The following is a 21,925-nucleotide window of genomic DNA, read 5'->3' as shown; positions in this document are numbered from 1 at the left end:
GTTTGTCTCTGATGCCGCTTTATCCAGACCAGCCATGTTCCTAACCAAAAATATTTGTCATAAATCCTAAACACGAAGATGAAGTGTTCTCTCAAATCCCAAAAGAAAAATCTCTTTAAATGTTCACAGATTCTAAAATGATGTCATATTTTCAGAAAAATCTGCAGAAATCAAGTTTTTTTTTATGCTTTTCATAAAATCTTTTTTTTTAATTTACCATGGGGGGGTAGAGCATTCAGCAGTTCTGCCCGGCAACTCTGGAACTCCCTCCCCTCTGATCTACAAAATACGGACTCACTCTCTCAGTTTTCCAAACATCTCAAAACTCACCTTTTTCGTCATGAATTCAGCTCATAATATTGAAATTGCTGTTTTAACTGTTAACTTATTTTGTGTTTTGGACTTCTTTGTTGTATTTTTATGTTTTTACATACGTTTGTACTGTGAGGCGACCTTGAGTGTCCAGAAAGGCGCCATATAAATACAAATTATTATTATTATTATTATTTATAGCCAAAGCTGATGTCAACGTCACAACAGAGAAGTGTTCCTAGAGTGCTGAGACGTCAAACATTCACTACTGCCAATGGAAGGTTATTGCAAACTACCAGGAATAAAAGTTCATTAAACCTGGAGTGGAATCTGCAGAGGAGGAACAAAAACACATCCTCTTCTCTGTCCTCACACACACGCTGGCCATGCAGGTGCACAGCCGCATATAATGGTGATAATGTCTGCTAATGGCATAATATGAGACTGTGCTAATGGCAGTAATGATGCACCAGGAATAGTCACCTCTTAAAATAGAGCAGGGGATGGGTGCCATCAAATTAACTCCATGTAAAGGGTCCTTTGTTTGTGGTGTGCATGTTCGTGCCTGTGCAGATCTGTGAGCATGAGGGGCCGCAGATCCTTCAACTGGCTCACTAAGTACTCAGGAAAACAAGTTTGTGTGCAAAAAACCTGTTATAAAACTGAGAAATGTTGTTTTTTTTGTAATTTTACTTCCAGTATCTAAATGTGAAATTAAAAGTTTAGGAGAGTTTTCTTCGATTTGGTTGTAATTTTTACGCAGTTTTAAAAAAAATAAAAACAAAAGTCTGCAAGATGTGTAAGATATTTATGTAAACTTGAAATTCACAGCAAAAGCTGCATTTCATTCAAAAAAGAAACTATGAAAGTTAAATATTATGTTTATTGTTTTTTAATAATACAGTATGCAAGAATAAAAACAGAGCTGGGCTGTCTGCTGGAGCTGCAATAGGCTTTGTAAATGTGCTTCAAAAATGATATACATGCAGCGATGATGATGATGATGATGATGATGATGATGATGAAAATAATAATAATAATAATAATAATAATAATAATAATAATAATAATAATAATAATAATAATAAACCCAAATCTATTAATTATTCATTTTCATCATAAAATGCCAAACATGACTTCAGAGGAAGCCTTCCCTGGAATTCTCGCATCCCAACAGCGGGACACTGTTGGGAATGTCTGGGATGTGATTGGCCGCGCGTGCAGCCTCCCGAATGGCGCGTATAAAGCCCAAGTCCAGCGGAGGCTGCGGAGCTCATTCCGAGCGGAGCCGCTGCTGCGCGCACCGTCCACCTCACCTGCGGGAGCGCGCAACTGCAAAAAAAGAACAAATCTCAGTTCCAAAACACGTTGGATTTGAGGAATCTCTACTGGATTATTATTATTATAATTATTCAGAAGAATTTTTCCCGAAATTGCATTTCCACATCGCAGCGCGGTAAGTTCCATATAAAGAAGTTGAATTAAAAATGCAATTGTATTGAAAAGTTTATTATTAATTAGAAAGAGCAAAGACATTAATTCGATTTCTTTAATATTATTTCGATTTTTGATACAACAAAAATGTTTTGCAGTTTTCCTGCATGAGGTTGAGCAGCATGCTGGCCTATTGCCTCAATAGAATAGAATAGAATAGAATAGAATAGAATAGAATAGAACTTTTTTCATCTCACAGAGAAGAGATTAATACAATTTTTATTTCTAAATTGTGACTGGATTCTTCCCCTTTTTTCACTTTTTAATAACCAAATTACCACAAACTTTATTTTTTTAAATAAATAAGTAAAACCAGAAGAAGTTCAAAGAAGACCAAAGTTGCTGACATGAATGCAGCATTGTGCAAAAGTTACAAATTAAGAAAAAACATCTTATTCTTCTTTTTAAATGTAATTGAAGTAAATTGCAAAGCTGCTTTAAAAATCTAAATTTGGGAATAAAGGCTTTCATACAAATTCAATAAATGTGATTCATCTGCTGCACATGACCCCCCTCCTTCTGCTGCCTTCAGGTTGCCCTCATGACTTCTTCTCTGTCAGATGTTTCCACTGTGCATTCCTTCTATTGTTCTTCAGATCAGCTGCAGCAGGTCCCTTTTTTTCAAGCTTGTTTCTTCCTTTCCTTTCGTTTTTTTCTATTCCAAATTCATCACCTGCTGCACTTCCTGTTCCAAAAAAGCAATTGTGTGTTTGGTGCACTTTTCTTTGCTGTTGTGGAACAAGTGGAGCCATCAGAGCTACAAGGTCAGATGTGGTTTCTAAATGGAAATCTATTCGATTAAGAGGATCAGCCCATTTCAAACTGGCCTCCAATTAAATGAGACAGACCTGCTCTAACATAACGCACTGAGCTGCAGTGCATATGCAGCACAAAGGCGCCATTCACAGGACAGAGATCTATATGGATCGTGGCCAAATTCTTCAAAACTGATTTCTTGTGATAAGTGTGTGAGTTCATCCATGTGCTTTTATTTATTTTATTTTCTTTGCAAGTCTGAAGGAGGATCCTGTGATCTAAGACATGAATGGACCTTTTTATTCGTTTTTTTATTTTAGAAAGCGTATTAAGCTTTTAATTTTCAAGTTAAGACAATTTCCTGATGTCCAATAAATAAAATGTTTTGGTGAGAGGACACAGGAACCCCCCACCCCCTTCAGCTTTTGTCTGTTTTCACAGCTCTGTCAGCAGCTGCTTTTATGGTTGGAGTGAACCCATCCACTCTTCGACATGGCTCGTGTTCTTTCTCAGTAGTTTGGTGCATAAACAGGAACACTTAAGGGGGGGCCTGACGCTGCAGATGTTGAAGTGCAGCGGCCCTCGAGTGTTGAGACGGAGCTGTAAATCCAGCTTGTTGCAACTTTCCTCTGATGTCTTTTTTTATTTGTTTGCAATAAACCATTACAAGTGGAAGTATTCCACTCCGCAATGGGAAAGTCTATTTTTATTGGCTGTTTATTAAAATTCAAGCCTCTGACCTAACATTTGCATTAAGCTGCAGTTTTGGAGAGTGCTGCCTCATTTTGAATGTAAAAAGACATAACAGTCAGGGCTTTTAAGAAACTATTGGTTTGAAACATTGGTTTTCTTTTTTAAAGTTAACGCTTTTCACTGGCTAATCTCCTAAAGCCCGACTTTGATCATCTTTTGACCTATTTTCAAAGCGTTAACTAGGATTAAGCCGTTTTTACCAAAAATGTGAAAAACCTGAATTGTTTTAGGACATAGCTTCTGCAGAGCAGCAGTAGTTGCCCTTGAGATGTCGGCGGGCATAGAATGAGCGTGTCCTCACTTTCCATCATCCCTTTGTTTACACACTCTCTCCTGCTAGCTTACAGCCCCTCACACCCCCAACCTAACATTAGTGGTGCAACAATCATGGCGAGCAATAATGGCGCTCTCCAGCCGTACGGTGTAAAGCCAGATAAAAAATATTGTGTAGGTTTGCATCACGCGGTTGCATGCAACCACATTAAGTAATTGTTTTAAAGCATGCTTAATTCAATTCAATTTTATTTATATAGCCCAATATTGCAACAATATGAAATTAGTCATAAAATTCAATAGGTAATTGCTGGACTAAACTAAATGGACTTAGCTTAACTGGGAATCCCTGCCCTTAGACCCTCCTTAGAGCCTTATAGTATCAGCGACAGAATTTCACGAGGATAAATATTCTAGTATTCTACTCGAGTGTTGCGTAATCCCTTGCCTAAATCGTTGAGTAACTCAAAATACTAAATGTATTCAGTAATGTGTATGCAAGCTTTTTTTAAATATGTGAAAAATCAAGAGTTTCATAAAAATAACAAAATGCACTTTAGTAAAAGTAAAAACAGCCATAGTTCATTTGTGCAGCTCATGCGAGGAAAACAAAGACGTACGTAGATCTAGTCATCTACAAGTGGATGCATCAGAATGGAGCAGAGCAGGGAGCTCATAGCCCACCCAGTGTATTTTCTGTAAATAATCTACTTTTGTTTTTTAACAACATGTTTCATCTGCTCCTAGCTTACAAGTATTTGAATAAAAAAATAATCATAAATGCCATTTTGAGCTTAATTTTCTTGATATGTCCTCCATCATCAAAAAAAAAAGAAGAAAAAAGCCAGAAGAACATGTTAAAAACACCCAAACCAGACATTTTTATGGGAGTGCGTCTTTAAATAAATATACAAAGAAACATGTTGAAGTTGTACACAGTTTTACTGAAGTTTGAGCCCTTTCTAAACAGTTAAATGACAAGCTTGGTGCAGCCGAACACCACCTGAACCAAGCAAGCTGCACACTGAATGCTGCATGCTGTGTAGCATCGATGCCTCTCAATTTTTCCAGTCATCCTGGCACTGGAAACGACTGGTTTGGGACTAGAGTCACACATTTCCTTTCATTCCTGAATCCTCCCAGTGACCAGCTCACTGACATGGACAAAAGAAGTCTATTGAATATTGATGTTAAAAGAAACATTTAGTTACGGTACTTTATCATAAAAGTAAAAAGTGTGTACTCACTACAGAGCAGAGCAGAAACAATGTAAAAAAAAAAGGGAAAATTTAAACAAATAGCTTTTAGTTAGTCACCTCAATCATCAAGAGGCTTCCCAAACACAAAATGCTTGAGAAAAAAAATGAGAGAGAGAACAGAAATGAGAGAGAGAGAGCTTAAACATGATCTGAATATACAAATCAATACAAAAAAATAGTCTAAAGTGGGTACAAAATAACAATAACACAAATTTCAAAACCATAGATGAAGCCCCAAATAATGTTACCAATTTTATAAGTGTTGTTTTCCATAAGAACGTGATAAAAATAAAACCATTACATGAAAACAGCCATGAATAACTCCTTCACTGTAAATCAAAGAACCGGTCACATGATGAATGGTGGCCCTTTAGGCTAAGAGATGGATTGTCTTCTGATTTGTCACACATATTATTTCTTCCTTGATTTTTCTTGTAAGTTCTCATAAGTAGGTCAAGCAGAATGGGTTTTTTCCATGGAGACGTAATAGACTCGGCTGATTCATTAACACAAAGTTAGTTCAACTTCTGTATCTGCACATACAAAAGCAAAAATATATATACTACAGATTTTGTTTTATTTTTTTGATTTGTTTTGTTTTCGACTTTCCAAATTGGAGATCTGACTGAACAGGCTGTTCTGGCATACATTTTGAACTTGGAACTCTGGAAAAACAGCTTTTTAGTTGGCATAAAAGAATCAAAAATGAACTCCAACTTAGAAATGTTTTACATTTCCCTCACATGAAGTTCTGGTTGGGCACAAATGTGCTGAGGCTCAACGTCTGAAGGCACAAAACCTCAGACAGGACCACTGAAGGTGTAAACCATGGAGCCGCTCTGTAATCCATCAAGCTAGAGGGATGTTGGAATTTCTCAAGCACACATAGTCCATAAAGCTTAGAGTTCTGACTGATTGAAATTTTTATAGGAAAGGCCCTAGTCCTACATTTTTCTTTGAGGTGTTTTATCTAAAGTAAGTTAAGCAGAAAGCGCGGATGGGGAGGATGGGGAGGAAAATAAGTTCTGCTGGGACTTTGGGACTGTGATGCCTCAGTCTGCTGCCAAAAAAAACAAGCTCGGATGCAAATGCGTTCAAAAGCGCGTCCCTTTAGGGCGACAAATGCTGCATTTCTGTCTTTTCATATTTCGTCTAAAGGTTTGTATGCGTATCCAGAGTCAACATCTGTGTGGCCACATTTGAATGTTCTCCTCTCGCCATGGAAATTGCCCTCATTATCAATTGGCCCATTTATCCTAAGATGCCCTGGGCCTTTCTTTGAGATGCACGTGATACTTGAGAGGCTAAGAGCCAAGCTTTGTCTGCAAAAGAAAGATCTCTGTCATACAAACTTGAATACAGAAACGCTGTTCTTCAGCCAACCTCAGTTAACTGAGGTCTGTTTGTCCCGCTACGATATTTCTTCTTTTTTTTTTTTTTTAAGATTCCCCAACCCCCAAACTTTAATTTTGTAGAGCCACCCTCCAGTTTTTTAGCCTCTTCATCTAGTTAGGGGTCATGGGATGGAGCACAAAGAGACATTCAACAGACACATTCATCCTTCCTCCTTTGAGAATTTACAATCCTCAGTCCATGGAGCTTACATGTTACACGCATACATGGCTTTATTTATCGTAACCATAAACATAGCTGGTGTTTTTCACCCTCACCTGGTCCCATTAGGTTATTTTACAGTTGATTTATGTTTGTTGGATCCCATAAAACCCCTCAAAGGGTGAATTTTACTGGATCAGTAGGGAGTAGAAATTAAGAATAAAATTAAAAATCAAGAACAGTCTTGAAAAAAATTCAAAATCATTTATTTTAACTAAAATTTTATGGTTTAACATTTTATAGATTACAAAATAAATATAAATGAAAAGAATTTGCAGCCTCAAAACATGTTTTTGTGTTTTATTTTTGTCCACCAATAACTTCAAGAACAAAAAAACAATGTTTTTGTTTTAAATGTGTTTTTATCTTTGATTATGTTTTGGTATAGTTTGTGTGATTTTTTCCTAATATTTTTTGATCTGTGGTAAAAGTTTATGAAAGTAAATATGGGCCAGTGCTCTCTTCTGACTCAAAGCAAGGATACTGTACTTGAATAATTTGTTGGATTTTGGCACAAAATGAGCAGAGAAGGCCCTCAAATGTCACCTCTTTGAATTTGTTTACACTTTAGGGAATCAAACTGCTCCCAAAAAACCTTAAGTCTGTTATCTGGGAGGGATCAAAATGATCTGATCTGACCTTTTCCTTTTTTCGTTTACTCCATACTTTAACCAGCTGAGAGCACGAGGACCACTTTTTTATAAATAAAGTTTTATTTGATTTAGGTGTTTTCCAACCACAGTGTGTTTAGACAGTCTTGTTTGTTAGCAGCTGAACTTGTTAGTTTCATCCCTCTGCAGGATGCCGTCCGTTTGAGAAAACCAACTCCAGTGTGGACAAAACAACCCGGTGTGAATGTGCCCTGAGGTTTAAGAGGAGTCGTAAAGTCCCACTGAGTCACAGACTTTCAATGCTATTGTTCTGACATCAAACAGTTTTGGTTCAGTCCGGTGTAAACATGAAAGTACAAGAAAACATTATTGCGTATTTTCTTGACCTGAACAAGTTTCATAAAGCCCAAACCTGATCCGACTTCTAAGGCGGCCTGACCTTGATGGAAGTTGTCAGGGTTTCAGCTGAACAGAGAGCCCACCTCACAGCTGCCATGAGCACACATCATGTGAGCTTTGATTAAAGGTTGTGTGAAAACAGCCACGTGTTGTGGGATCTACTGTATTTGGAGAGTTCCTTGAAAAAACACACACACTTTGTATTTATTTCTTTTATTTTCATTTAGGTCACTATTTAGAATAACAGTATTGTAGAATTTCTATCCATTTTCATTCTGAATTCATCCTAAGAAGGGGGCCACCGGGGCTCCAGGGAGCTGGAAAGTACATCCTGGACAGATCAATGCAGGATTTGAAAAGGGAAAAAGTGAAAGTTTGTATCCAGCAGGATGGTGGCCACCACAGAAAAATATTTTTCAAATCCTTTATCTTAAAACGGCTCTTCAGTAAAAAGTAACAGCTGTTAAAAATGAGGAAATAGCTCCTATTTCCTAAAGCTTTAACCCTTGTGCTTACCTATGGGGTCCAGATGACCCGATCCTTACATTGACGTTTTCTTCCTACCAAGACAAAGGTGGAAAGATTTCATGTAATCCATGGACACCAGTGAAGATCACAAATCATTGAAGAAAAAGGTTCAGAGCACTGTCTAGTGGGTCTAGATGACCCAACTCCCAACGTTAAAGTGCCTAGGATAACACAAGGGTTAAAGACTGGTTTTTGTTGTTTTTTACACGTACTTGTCGCATTTTTCTCATGATGGAGCACATATGTAAAGAAATTAGGCTTAAAACTGCATTTCTGAGAACTTCTTTATTTAAATTGTTGTGAATTAGGAACAGACACAAAACTACAGTCTGAAAAAATGTGTATGCGTGAAGTAGATGCTACTTCGAATCAGGAGCAGACGAAAAAAATACAGTTGCAGTAATGTTGGTGATTGGCCACAAGCTCCCTGCTCTGCTCCATTCTGATGCATCCACTTGCAGACTACTAGCTGGATGTACAACTTTGTTTTCCTCGTTTGATCTGGCATCCCTCTCAGAACTGTACAGCTGAATGGCTACAATATTGCTCGCTGTTTTGTTGCCCCACTAATGTTAGGTTGGAGTTGTGTGGGGCTGTAAGCCAGGGGGGAGTGCGTGTAAACAGATGGATGATGGGAAACAGGGCGGGGTCATTCCGCATCAACTCACTCACAACTCAGAGGTGAATTTCTAATGAACCACTGCCGCTCTGCTGAAACTATGTCCAAGAAAACAACAGAGGTTTTTTGATTTTGGCTGATATTGGTGTAATCATAATTAAAAGACCATTGGGAAAGCTTTGAAAATAGATCAAAAGGTGTTTGGAGTCAGCCGGTACAAAAAGCTTTTAGTCTTTTGTTTTTTTTATTAACATTGCTGCATGTCTCCTCCTAGAGAACACAAATCTTTACTTTTCCTTCAGCACCAAACACACATTTTCTCTAAGTACCTTCTCTGCGTTATCCTTTCAAACCAAAATAAACTGCAAACTTTTTGTCATTTTATTTTACAGAAACCTGCAAAATGACACCTAAGAATTGAACAGCTGTAAATAGTTGCCGTGTGGTTAGCAGTGGGATTGCTCCCTCATGCTACGTTCACACACTCCTGGGCAACACACGTTCAAGCGGCCACCTCCAACTAAAAGTCCATTTAAACGTGTGTACGTGTGCAGTTCGGTCGTCCAAGTTCAAAACTCTTGACACAAGTTTCTACGACCATTTTTGGGCTCTACGTACAAAATGCATGTCCACTGAACATGCCTTGAAAGTTAAACCAATTGAACTTTAACCGATCAGGGACTTGGATAATGACCTATGGGTAGCGTCCTTTAATTCACAGAGACTTGAATTGTTTGAAAATTGGTCATGAAAGAGAAATTGCTCATATCAGGTTGTGAAAGTGTTTAAAAATATCGGAATAGAGCTGTAAAAAAGGGAAGCCTGGAGCAAGATTTGCAAGATTTGTACCGTGCCTCTTTCAACTGTAGGTACATAAGCTAAAATTGGATTCGGGAAAAACAAGTGTCTACACCTCATGCAAAAAGCGCGTTCAAGAACCCGTGTTCATAGCGTTCTTCAACGCGCGACACATGACCGTATAGTGAACGTAGCATTAAGTCTATATTAACAAACTTTCACTTAGCAGGTAGAAAGATTACAGTGGAGGCAAAGTGCAGAGAAAACCCTTAAGAAAATATAGGATTCAATGCTGTTTTAAAAGTTATTAAGTTGATTCTTAATTTAATTAAAAATAAATTAGGATTTCATATTGTCATCCAATCCCAGTTTTAGTTAATTGCAACAAAACAAAAAAAACTCTTATCTCATCATTGGTCTTTTTTTTAAGTAGTAACAAATAGAGTCTTTAATTTAAAAAAAAATGCAGGAAACTGCTTTAAAAGTAAATGTATCGATATATTTGAAGTATTGGCTTTTTGACTTTTAATTCTATTTTAAATCAAATCAAACTGTATTTATAAAATAGCGCTTCTCATGCATTTGGCGCAGCTCGAAGCGCTTTAACAATAAAAACAGAAAACACACAATATTATATTTCATATTTACATGTAGAAACTTTTTTTTAATTAGTCAATAAGGTTTGTACTTAGATGATAGCAACACAAAAATGTCTTCTCTCTGAAGAAAATGATTGTCTGAATCAAACTGCAGGACTGACAGACTGACCCTCCACTCCGGACCAGAAGCAACACCCGTGTGCAAACATCTAGTAACCGTGAGGATGAGGGCCAGTGTGCTGCTGCTGTGTGTCTTCATGGTCACGGAGGTCGGAGCCTCCCGGTTAGTCCGGGACTCCCAGAGTGCGCCTGAAGCTTTAGAAGTCTCCGAGACCAATTCCTCGGTCCAGCTTCCGCTGCCCCAGCCCGGTCGCCCGAGGAGCCCCCCGCCGCCCATGTGCGTAAAGCCCACGGAAATCAAGGATGCCTTCAAGTATGTGAACACCATCATCTCCTGTCTGATCTTTGTGGTGGGCATCATTGGCAACTCAACACTGCTGAGGATCATATACAGGAACAAGTGCATGAGGAATGGGCCCAATGTGTTGATTGGGAGTCTGGCTCTGGGAGATCTGCTTTATATCATCATCGCCATCCCCATAAACGTTTACAAGGTAACCATATAAATGTGTTAATTACCACCCTTTGTGTGTGTGGGGGGGGAAGAGAGGTTGATGCTACTTTTTTTTACGTATAAATACCAGTTTGCTAATATTTTTTTTTTTTTGCATGATTTGTGGCTGTTAGGTGAAAGTGCACATTGACACAAACTTGCAAGTAATCAAAAACAAATGTAAATGCAGACTGAGTAACTGGAACATCCAACACAGTCATTTCCAGAAGTGCTCTTGATTCACGAAAACATCCTTGGGCTTGGGAACATGTATAGAAAATTGGCCATAATGTAACCGCATCTTGGAACCGCTTCTATATTTAAGAGCTTTATTTTCCAAAAGTGACATGATGGTCTTTGATGTGATACAGTCAAGCTCGTGAAGGAATGTTGTGAAGCTGTTTTCAGGCAATTCCAAAGAACAGTCAAGCTGAATTTAGTTTTTTTCTGGTATGTTAGATACCCTGAATGGGATCTTTTTGCTGTTTCTTTACATGAATAGACTTGAAATGTGTTTTAATTTAGTGTAAAGAACTATGGGCTAAATGGGATCCCCTGTCCTCACTCCAAAATAATAGAATTTAAAGTTTTACATTCCCATTTTTTAACTTATTCCCCTTGAGAAAAAGATATTATCAGTGAGGAGAATTGCTCTGTTGTGTTGCTATGTTGATTTTGGCAACTGCAACATTGATTTTGATTAACACAAGATAGAAAGACCTTTAAATGAACCTTATTGAGGTCTGTCTGCATGACTGATACTTACTGTCTATTATTTCAACAATATCTTTTTTTTCATAACTTGTAGTTAATAGCTGAAGACTGGCCGTTCGGTGTGTATATTTGTAAGCTGATGCCGTTCATCCAGAAAGCCTCAGTGGGAATCACTGTCCTCAGCCTCTGTGCGCTCAGCATTGACCGGTGAGGTCACACGCACACTCATACCGCTGACATGTGGGCTCCAAAAACAGCAGTTCATACGTGTTTTGTGTTTGCATCCTGATTCTGTAGCTACCACGCAGTGACATCATGGAGCCGGGTGAAGGGGATGGGGATCCCTCTGTGGAAAGCGGTGGAAGTTACACTGATTTGGCTGGTCGCCGTTGTGCTGGCCGTCCCAGAGGCGCTGGCGTTTGACATGTTGGAGATGCCCTATAGAGGCAACAAACTGCGCATCTGCCTATTGCACCCGGAGCAGCCAACCGTCTACATGAAGGTAAGGGTGACCCACAAACAGGAGCAATGGCACCATGTTGTCTCTGTTTTTTGATACCAGTTGACTAATTTTCTCATTAAAGTAAACACTTTCACACAACTTTATCCAAAAACTGTTGTTTTGTGTTTACTAGGGTCAGAGTATGTCCCTTCCGCAGTACTGTCTATTGAGGAAGGGTTCTGTCGTAGTTCTTAGACAGTTTTGCACACAGGATGAGCCCCAACATAGGATTTCTCTTATCAAGCCAACCAATGTGAAGATTATGCTTGCAGTGTCATGGTAACTGGATGGTGAGATGTTTCAATGATGAAGAATTTCACTGTCTATCTGAAGCTGAAGTGGTTCAGTGATGTCGTACTCAACGAAGTGGTGTGATTCTTCATGGCTTGGACTCATAGTGGAGATGACAGAGGATTTCTTTGAAGACTGAGTTTCCTGACTTGTATCTTTCGTCCAGTAACCCTTGTGCTATCCTAGGCACTTCAACATTGGGAGTGGGGTCATCTAGACCCTACAAGACAGTTTGCTGAACATTTTTTCTTCAATAATTTGTGATTTTCAATGGTGTCCATGGCTTATATGAAATCTTCTTCACCTTTATCCACCTGTGTCATGCTAGGTGATAACACGTCAATGTAAGGATTGGGTCATCTGGAACCCATAGGATAGCACAAGGGATCAATTGCAGTCATGGCTAGAGTCAGTGAATGTTCCCTATCACACACAGGATGCTGTTTTTTTTACTCTGGAAAGGAAGAAAAACAATTCACCCCCCCCCCCCCCCCACACACACACACACACACACCCCTACCTCTCATGGGTTGACCCAAATCTTGAGGAGCTTTAGTCCAGAAAAGATAGTGGAGAAAACATAAAACATGGATTTCTCTTACATAGTGTGGGTGTAGTGATTATTCAGGTAGTGAGAGAGAGAGAGAGAGAGAGACATCCAAAAGCAACCGAACCACAGGGAGGTGGATCTGCTAGAAGATCTAAGTCGGACAACATAATCCGACAAAAAAAAACAATCCACTGAAAAATCCAAAAGCAAGGCAAAGGGGGCAGAGGCAGAGACCAGGTCAGAGGGTAGAAACATGGTTGAAAAAGTGCTGAAAATGTGGTGTAGTCCAACAGAACCTTGGATGAACGTAGACAAAAGCGAATGACATGAGCGTAATTCATGTCACATTTTTAGCAAAATGCAAATGTTCGTATCTAAAACTTTTCTTTGTCGGTCTCAGTTATTTTAACAGTGACTGAAGCCGACGTACTTCCACCAAAGCATTAAGGCCCGTACACACCGGGACGAATTTCGCGCGTGATTTTCGCCGACGTTTAACGCCTCGTGACTAAACAAAGGGCACCAATTAGAGTGTGCACACCGACGCGAAAAAACGCCACGCGTCAAAGCATCAAAAAAATCAGCCTCGGGTTCGTTTTTTTTTTTTTTTGACGCGTCGCGTCGAAATCTATTGGACCAATGAGAATGGCGCTTTTGCACACGTGTCTGGAGCCTCTGAAGTTACAGTAAAACACAACTTGGGGGCGCTCAAACACAAAACTGCCTTGCTGAGCTCACATACCAGCGAAGAAGATAGACGCCGAGTTGCATCTACACAGCCACGAAGAAATAATGACGGACATTCTAAAATATCCCCGAACCAAGCACCAGTTGGAGCAACTGGTGCTTGAAATATTCAGGTTTTCTTTGTATGATTCTGACAAGCGCGTAAATACTTAATATCTTCTTCTGAGTGAAAAGCGAGTTTAAGAAGCGTAAAGTTGCGCAGCGCCACCTTGTGTACAGGAGTATTTCTGTTTTACATTAAGCGCTATCTAATGTCAGGGAATGAAATTGCATGTTCGCTCGGCTCATCGTCAGCGAAAATTGCCTGGGTGTGATCACAAAAAACGTGGCGAAAAACGCTGGCGAATAACGCCTGGCGAATATTCGTCCCGGTGTGTACGGGCCTTTAGTCACAACTACCCTTATAGGCGAACACAGGCTGTCTGCGGGTGAAAAGTAGGCAAACCTGTTCAGGACACACAAGTGGCCTGCATGAAATAGCAAGGTCAGATCCCGTTCAGGAAGCCCGTAGAACAGTACACTACGACCATTTATTTTACAGGCGTGCTGCGAGCAACAGGTCATAGGAAACACATAAAAGTGAGGTGAGACGCAAGCGTGTCATACAGATTTTTTGGGGTTTTTTTCGGCATGTGCAAGGGACCCATAAGTTCTGTTCATGTTGTTTGGGTCAATGACAGTCTGCAAATGGCACCGTATGATGGTACATTCCACTTTCCACACTTGCACTCTGCTTAATTTTCACTTTCTTCATAAATGTTCACAGAGATTCCTCTTATTTCATATATTACAAAAGTGCTGCAATTCACGCATAACAAACTAATAAACTTTAAAGACAGATTACTGCAGACTTCAGGCTCTGTGAAAAGGGGAGTTGTTAAACAAAACATGCGATAAGGATGAAAAAAATGCAGAAGGGCATTTGTGCTAAGATAACAGTGAAATTAATGGTCTCAAGAGCCTGATGTTCCAAGAGGAGCTGGACTTCTTAGAATAAGGATCCGAGCAGCTGTTGCTTGGCAGATTGTAGTTAGCATGTATCGATTTCCTAAACACACGTGTTAAAAATTATCTGACATGTTCACTTAGATCAAACTGTTTGGACTAAGTCAGGAAGGAAGAGGCTTTGGACAGTTTTCAGCGCGCACCTGGTGCAACTTTCAAGCACAGAAGACAACCGAGTGGTTCACATCAAAGCAAAGAGCCTGGAGAACGTTAATGTGATGAATATTTGTTTAATCAAGGTCTCTTTTTGTCTGTGCCAATGTGTAATTATTAGACTCAAAGAGATATTTTGGAACGGAGAGCTGCATGCAAATCATCCTAATGTGACATTCTCTCATGATATTCATGGAGCGTTCCTGCATCTGCACAAGAAAAGACATTTGAAACATGTGACCTTTCCAAGACAGGAGATATCAGGTTAAACCAGGGGTGGGCAATTCCAGGCCTCGAGGGCCGGTGTGTCTGCATGATTTCCAGATAGTCTTGCCCTACTCATGATTGATTACCTGGTTCAGGTGTGTCCAGCCAATAATCTTGCCCTACTCATGGCTGATTACCTGGTTCAGGTGTGTCCAGCCAATTAGAACAGGCCAGAGCAGGGTATGCTGGAAAATATGCAGGAATGCGGCCCTCAGTGCCCACCTCTGGGTTAAACGCTAAACATAACACTCCACTGAAATTTTAGTATAATGTCATCCCAAAAGAAAAATAATTCACTCTGAGGCAGTGAGGATTAGATTAAGGAAAATGTCTTCCAAATTCCTGCCACATTTTTGCTTTTCCATTTGGAAAAATACCAAAAAAAAATGCAAGAAAAACCTTTTAAGAAACTTTTTAATAGAAATTTCAACAAACTGTACTCTTTTTTTTTTTTTTTTTGACAGAAAGGACCAACAATCCATGTTGGATGTGATATTTCATTGAGGATTTTTCCAAAAAGCTTCTGAAGCGTTGAAATAATTGACGTTTTTCATTTGCCATCCAGCACAAAGTCTTTCAGTGTAACAAATGCAATTCAATATCCTGTTGAAGGCACATTTACTTCAGGGCTGTTTGGACTGGATCAGAATTTGCTTCCTCTGATAGTCTGCTTCGTTTGGCAGGTTGAAAAGCTCATCTGATGTGATAAAAGATGGACAAAGTCTTGGTGTGCCTGAATTCCCCCAAAAATGCCTAATATCTCTTTTTTTCATATTCTTTCTTTCTTTTCCTTGGCAAAAGTTGTGTGGAAAAGAATAGGAGATTGTAGACATTGAAGAGTAAATGGAGAAGGGAATCATGGCGCATTAGCGGAATTCCTATGGCTGCACAAAGGGGCATGACATCCCTTTATAGTGCAACTTATGAAAAATGGTCTGCAGAAAGTGCCATTGCAGCTGTGTCAACACATTTGCATGCCATCCACCCAAAAATGGTAAAATAAACAAAGTAGGGGTTGCATGATGGTGTAGAGGTCAGCACTCTCGACCTCACAGTGAGAAGGCCCTGGTTCAACTCCTGGCTGGGTCATTTCATGTTCTCGTCATGCAAGCGAGGATTTTCTCCTCCCACTGTCCAAAAGCATACTTCATAGGTTAACCGATGAGTCTAAATTGTCCCCCCTGGTGTGAATGTGAGTATGTGTGTAGTTGTGTGACTCTCCGATGCACTGGTAATCTACCTAGGCTGGGACAGGCTCCAACAACCCTGTGACACCAAAATGAGGTTTGATAGATGGATAAAAAAGTAGCTCTGACTTAGCTTAGTGAACTGTTTTGCTGTAAACTTACTTTCAATAGCTGTCAAGTTCACTCAGAGCGCTGAGGCCTCACGAAAAAGAGTTAAAGCAATTTACAGTTTGTCTTTGATGCGTTTTGGTTTTGACTTAATGTATCAATTTGGCGGCTGGACGGTGGTGAAGTGGTTAGCGCCCTTGCCTAACAGCAAGAAAATCCCTGGTTCAAGTCGCGGCTAGGGGGGACCTGAAACAGAACACCAATGGAAGGACCTGTAGCCTTTGTATCACAACCGGTGACCCCGACTTCCTCCCACCATCCAAAAGCATGCTTCATAGGTTAACTGGTTACTCTAAAATGTCCCTAGATGTGAGAGTGCATAGGTCTGTGATTTGTCAAACTGCGACAGACCGGTGACATGTCCAGGATGTCCCCTGCCCTTGCCCAATGAGCGACCGGCATAGGCTCCAGCAGCCCTGTGACCCTGAAAAGGCCAAAACAGGTTTAGAGGATGAATGAGATAGCAAGATGCTATCCAGGCAGTTTGGTCCACTCTCAAAAGTGCAATGTGAAAACAAAGCAAGGGGGGACATGTTTTAGCATTTTCCTCTCGGTCATATCCCATATGCAGAATTTTCCCTGTCTGAACTCAAGACGTTCGTTTTGACTCTTTACCTGTTCTATTTTTACAGTTTTACCAGGAAGCCAAAGATTGGTGGCTGTTTGGCTTCTATTTCTGCCTCCCCCTGGCCTGTACGGGAATCTTCTACACACTCATGACCTGTGAGATGCTCAGTCGTAAAAAGGGCATGCGAATTGCACTCAACGATCACATGAAGCAGGTATGTAAATCATAGGCCCGCTCGTCTCACCGTCTGACAGAAACGCTGAAGAAAGTCTATCATTTCTGGTTTAGAGGAGAGAAGTGGCAAAGACAGTCTTCTGCCTGGTGCTGATTTTTGCATTCTGCTGGCTGCCCCTTCATCTCAGTCGTATCCTGAAGAAAACAGTCTACAATGAGAACGACCCCAACCGCTGTGAGCTGCTCAGGTAGACATTTGCAGCGGCAACCTAATGAGATCCCATTGTTCTCGATAATTAGACTTCCTGTAGTCTTTACGGTAAACTCTGCTCCTTTCCTGCCAGCTTCCTGCTAGTGATGGATTACATTGGCATCAACATGGCCTCTCTAAACTCCTGCATTAACCCAATTGCCCTCTACTTTGTCAGCCAGAAGTTTAAAAACTGTTTCCAGGTAAGAAATACCGGTTTGATATTAAAGAAAACCCCATTTTTCATGAAGCGGTTGGTTTTAAGAAAACGTGTGTTGCTGTGTTGTAGTCCTGCCTGTGCTGCTGGTGCTACAGAACCTCCCCCCTGGATGAACGGGGCTCAGGAGGACGCTGGAAGGGCTCCTGCCAAGTGAACGGCCTGGACCGCACCAGCTCGCGCTCTAGTCAGAAATACACCAGCTCCTCCTAAGCCTTTTTGGACAATCTATCATCAAAGCAACTTTCCCATCAGCTCCAGATATGGCGAAGAAGCAGCGACAATCAGGGTCCGCAGGGGGTAAACAGAATCCTATCTGCAGGATTCTCCTGAGAAGAACAGACTCTGAGATCAGCCCAGCATGTAAAAAGTAACAGGAATGTACCTGTTCAGGCTGTAATACAAAAGCTACATAAAACCGACACTGCATAATTGTGTGTTAATACTCTTATACAGAGGTCTGTGTAGACCTAACAGCCCTGAGTTGACCAGGAAAGTCCATCATTGTAAATAATCTTAAGCCACTTGTAAATTTCGTGTATAGTATGATGTAGACTGCAAACCTTTACTCTAACAAGCACCAATCAGTAGCCACTACCTGCTGAAACTTTACCTCACAATGGAGATGGTCTTTTAACCGGAACATTCAAAATCGGTTCCTGAGCTTTTGACAGTGAGCTGCATCTTTCCTCACCGCTAACATACGCTCTATCCATCCATCCATCCATCTTCCTCCGCTTATCCGGGACCGGGTCGCGGGGCAGCAGACTGAGCAGAGATGCCCAGACTTCCCTCACCCCAGCCACTTCCTCCAGCTCCTCTGGGGGGACCCCGAGGCGTTCCCAGGCCAGCCGAGAGACGTAGTCTCTCCAGCGTGTCCTGGGTCTTCCCCGGGGCCTCATACGCTCTACTACTTTGTTAATGCACACCTATCCTACTGCTCGTCAACGCACATTTCTAATCAGTTAATCACATGGCAGCAACTCGATGCATTTGGGCGTCTAGACACGGTCAAGACGATCCACTGCAGGTCAAACCGCGCATCAGAAGGGGGAAGAAAGGGGATTGAAGTGACTTTGAGCATGGCATGGTTGTTGGTGCCAGACGGGCTGGTTGGTCTCAGTATTTCAGAAACTGCTGATCCACTGGGATTTTCACCCACCACCATCTCTAGGGTTTACAGAGATTAGTCTGAAAAAGAGAAAATATTCAGTGAGCGGCAGTTCTGTGGGCAGAAATGCCTTGTTGATGCCAGAGGTCAGAGGAGAATGACCAGACTGGTTCCAGCTGATAGAAAGGCAAAAGTAACTCAAAGAACCACTGGTTCCAACAGAGGTCTACAGAAGAGCATCTCTTAACACACAACATGTCCAACCATGGTGCAGATAGGCAACAGCAGCAGGAGACCACACCGGCTCTCTGCTCAGAACAGAAAACTGGGGCTACGGTTCAAACAGACTCACCAAAACTAAACAATACAAGGTTAGAAAAACGTTGTCAGGTCTGATAAGTCTCCATTTCTGCTGCCACATTCAGATGGTAGGGGCAGAATTTGGTGTCAGCAACATGAAAGCATTTGTTTATCCCACCTTGTATCACTGGAATCCTCTCAGACTGGTTTCTTGAACATGACAGGGAGAGGTCACTGGACTCAAACGGCCTCCACTGTTACCAGATCTCAACCTAATAGATCACCTATGGGATGTGGTGGAACTGGAGATCGGCATCATAGATGTGCAGCCAACAAATCTGCAGCAACTGTGTGTTGCTGTCGTGTGAATATGGACCAAACTTTCTGAGGAATGTTTCAAGTACCTCATTTAATCTCTGCCACCAAGGATTAACCCTTGTGCTATCCTAGGCACTTTAACAATGGGAGTAGGGTCATCTAGACCCACTAGACAGTGCTCTGAACCTTTTTTCTTCAATGATTTGTGATCTTCACCGGTGTCCATGGATTACATGAAATCTTTCCACCTTTATCCACCTTTGTCATGGTAGGGAGAACACGTCAAAGTGAGGGTGGGGTCATCTAAGATAGCACAAGGGTTAAGGGAGTTCTGAAGGCAAAAGGGGTCCAACCCAGTACTAGGGAGGTGGATCTGATGAAGTGGCCGGTGAGTGTACATTGGTGGCTTCAGTCATGTGGACGGCTGCATGCTGGAGTCTTTTTTTAAATCTTTATATATAAATCATTGCTTCAGGAAATGCAGGGGCAGCTTGTTTCCAGGATCACGTATGAAGTCTTTACTCACAAAGTAGCATCTCGTATAGTCCAGAGATCATCTGTCCACGTGATTTTTTATTGTTGTAACTCCGTCAGACAGAGGTCATACGACAACATGTTTCTTTTTTTAGTTGTTGCTGGAAACATCTTTGAAAATTGCCTCTAATTGCTGCTTGAGTCCGAATTTTACCAAATGAGCCTTTTGAAAAGCTTGTGAACAGAAACTGTGTAGATGCATGAAATATATTTATATATTTTTTTGTATTTTGTAAGATTACAATTCTGGAGCATCATCAAAGTCATGGGGGAGCAGAGTTTGGCATCCTCTTTAAGGATACAGATATCAGGTTAACTGGAGCGTGAAAATCCATCTGGGGTGAAGCTCCAGTCACGGCTGACGTCAGCGAAGAAACTTATCAGTCCCTGCATTACTCTACTGGATAAGGAACCCACTTAGATGAAGGGATATCTATGAATTACAGAGAAGAAGTATTTGTTTTCAACAGATCAAAGTGAGGCTGACACTGCAGGCAGATATCCTACGTGAAGACGTGTGTCCAAATGAGACAGAAAAAGAGTACAAGTGGTAACAATTTCCAAAGGGTTTTGGGGTTGGAGAACAGGTTAGAACATCAGAGACTCCGAAAAAGTCTGACTTTTTTTTCTCCCTGTGAGGCCACAGCTCCCACATTTCACAAAACCTATTCAAAAACATCTGAAAATATTACTCAGATAAGCTAATAATGATGTGACCCGGTAAATATTTGTGACTATATTCTTTATTTCTGATGCTTTTGTTGACTGAAATGCATTTATACAGTAGTTATTTGTTCAGGTTAAACCACAATAAAGACTATTTTATAGCAATTCTCTTTTGAATTTTTTGTTTACCACTAAAGTCTTATTTTCTATCATGGAGTATTGGGCCACCATGAAATAAGTTAATACAAGAATAAAGTTGTTAAAGTATGAGAAAAAAAATCCAAAATGGATGAGGAAAAAGTTGTACGGTAGTTTGTCAAATTCTTTTCAATGTCCCTATACTTGTCAATAACACAATGTTGATTCAGTATTTCCCTATTTGTGTTATATAAACGCTTCCAATACGCTCTACATCTCATTCTAAGACACAATATTGGTTATTTTTCTTAATGAACAGCCTTTTGTCTAATTAATGATTTTAATCTTTTAAATTTTCAAGTAGTAACTTATAAAATTATGTTTTATTCATGTAACTAATTGACTTTTTTCTCATAATTCTGGGTTTGACTTGTTTCTCTCATAATTTTGTGACTTTATTCTCGTAAATATATTACTTTGTTCTCATCCATATTCTATTTTTCATTTTTATGCTGACCGTAAAACATTATCGTAATTTAATCTCATGCTAAATTCTTACTTTTTGCTTGCAGTTACAGCAAAATCTTTTTAATTTGCAAAACCTTTAGATCAAAATCAGCTTTTTTGGCCAAGTATGAGAGCACAAACAAGGACTTTGGTAATTTATGCTCTCATGTATGAGGACAAGGCATAAATAGGTGTTAGAAATCAAAAATAGGCAAAACATAAACACTGTCACAGAACAGGCAGACAGCTGGCTCTAATTGCAGCAGGTTTTATTAGCACAGCTAAAAGTCCACAAAGCTAAATCAGGGTCAGGGGTCGGAGGTTGATAACGGGCATGGGGAGGAGAATGAGGAGTAGTCAGGATCCTGAGGAGATTCGGCGCAGGCGGCAGGCAAATGGAGTCAGAGACAAAACAGGGTCTGGCTCTGTAATGCTTGGTAATGCAGGCAGAGTGGCACAGACAATTCTTCGCACTGAGTGAGGCTCAGTACAGTGCTGAAGTGTGCTGTGATTGATTTGGCCAATGAGAGTCAGGTATGCAGCACTGGGTTGCTGGGAGATGCAGTGCATCTGGAACTCTGGAGATGGTTACCGCCGATGACCTGAGAGGAAGACAGAGTTCTGACTTCTGACAACAAACATTCAAACCAGTTTAAATATCCACGTGTGTGTCAGAGCAACAGCTCTCTGAAACGCCAGCTCGAGGGGAGGAGTCTAAACAGACTGTGTCTGCGATGTGAAGGGCCTGTGGAGATTATACCAGCTCGCTCCCTGACCCTGGACCGGTACAGGTCCTGTTTGGAGGGAATTTTGGAACCAACTCTTCCAACCGTATGGTTTTCTGCAGTCCGTCCCTGCTGTGTCTGGTTGCAGATCCAAACCAGACCGTGATGGTCATGACAGACTGGATTATTGCACAATAGAAGAACA

General features: G+C 40.7%; 1 protein-coding gene across 1 annotated transcript; it reads left to right on the top strand.

Annotated features, from left to right (window-relative positions):
• Positions 1–1,583: 1,583 nt before the first annotated feature.
• On the top strand, positions 1,584–17,850 carry ednr (endothelin receptor). The gene is given in 8 exon segments (NM_001104844.1): positions 1,584–1,768; positions 10,170–10,629; positions 11,437–11,549; positions 11,640–11,844; positions 16,845–16,994; positions 17,069–17,202; positions 17,299–17,407; positions 17,494–17,850. Coding segments are annotated over 7 exon segments (1,242 nt in total). The 5' UTR covers positions 1,584–1,768; positions 10,170–10,239; the 3' UTR covers positions 17,635–17,850.
• The last annotated feature ends 4,075 nt before the right edge of the window (positions 17,851–21,925 follow it).

This window comes from Oryzias latipes, chromosome 10 (assembly GCF_002234675.1).
Source record: "Oryzias latipes chromosome 10, ASM223467v1".
Taxonomy (NCBI): Eukaryota; Metazoa; Chordata; class Actinopteri; order Beloniformes; family Adrianichthyidae; genus Oryzias; species Oryzias latipes.
The sequence above is the reverse complement of the archived record's forward strand: the minus strand, read 5'-3'. Positions and strand labels throughout refer to the sequence as shown.